Source organism: Emiliania huxleyi, assembly GCF_000372725.1.
Source record: "Emiliania huxleyi CCMP1516 unplaced genomic scaffold EMIHUscaffold_7634, whole genome shotgun sequence".
NCBI lineage: Eukaryota > Haptophyta > Isochrysidales > Noelaerhabdaceae > Emiliania > Emiliania huxleyi.
In genome coordinates this window covers 1-1171 of record NW_005196285.1, presented here as the reverse complement: position 1 = coordinate 1171, position 1171 = coordinate 1, and the positions used below count along the sequence as shown (strand labels likewise).

The 1171-nt window shown below is 66.7% G+C and overlaps 1 protein-coding gene across 1 annotated transcript; it reads left to right on the top strand.

The window, feature by feature from the left end:
* Positions 1 to 591: 591 nt before the first annotated feature.
* EMIHUDRAFT_258430 (hypothetical protein) lies at positions 592 to 1145 on the top strand (the record flags this gene model as incomplete). Its single annotated transcript, XM_005760239.1, has 1 exon — positions 592 to 1145. A coding segment is annotated over one exon (554 nt), but the record flags the coding sequence as incomplete, so codon positions are not given.
* Positions 1146 to 1171: the final 26 nt, after the last annotated feature.

The following is a 1171-nucleotide window of genomic DNA, read 5'->3' as shown; positions in this document are numbered from 1 at the left end:
CCTGCCTTCACAGATAGGTTGATAAGAAACAAGAAGCTCACATCGCACAGACAGTGAGGGTGTGAGAGGCGGACCTAAGGAAGGTCCTACATCTCTTTACGACCCCTGACCGAGCTCCCGCTCTTCACAGCTTTGTTATTGAGAAGAAAATACCTCCTATGGCGCTGTGCGCTGGTCTGTGAGAGGTTGAGGTGCGAGCCCTGGAGGCCCTGGGGATGGGGGGGGACTACCCGCGGGCTTAGAAGGCCCGCGCGCAGGGGGGTGGGGCATTGAGACCGGTCATGAATGAGTGCGCGACACGCATGTTGCGAGCAGCGTTGTTGATGTTTTGCGCATCGCCACTGACGGCGGCGCGCGAGAGCTGTTGCGAGTGGTGTTGGGCGAAGCCCCGGGCGCTGCCGGAGGCTGTGCCGTAGTCGGTGCGGTCGACGGCGCTCGGGCTGCCGACCTCTTTGGCGAAGTTGAAGATGATTCTCTTGGTTGGCGGCGCGATGCCGCCCTGGACGATTCCGTATTCACACTGCCCCGTCACGACTTCGACACGCATATCCTCAGAGCCGCCACACTGGCCACATTCACGCCGCCACACCGATGGCCGAGGAGGAAGCCGCGTCCACCTCGCCTGGCAAGGACGAGCTGCGACGGCTCATCGTCGCGGCTGGCGAGGAGCTGCGAGCCGCCCGGGCCGGCGGCGACAGTGGCGCGGGCGCCGACGTCCTCGCGCGGCTCCTCGACCTGAAGCAGCGGTACGAGGCGCTGACGGGCGAGGAGTTTCGGACCAAGTCGGTCAAGCGGAGCCGAAAGGAGGCCGCCGCGTCGGGCGCCGCGCCGTCGGCCGCACAGCCCAACCCCAACCCGCCAAAGCGCGCCAAGCAGGCCAAGGTGGACCTGGGACGCTTCACGCCGGCCGCTGACCCGATGCAGCTGCCTCCGCCCGCGAGCAGCTTCCCGCCCTGGGCGCCGCGCGACTTTTTCCGCTTCGAGGTGCTGCACACCTCGCGCAAGCCCGGCTCGCGGGCGCGCGTCGGCCGGATCCACACTCCGCACGGCGTGATCGAGACGCCCTGCTTTGTGCCGGTGGGGACGAACGGGGCGCTCAAGGCGGTGGACGAAGCGCAGGGTCGCGAGGCGGGGACGCAGCTCATGTTTTTGCACACCTACCACTTGCTCG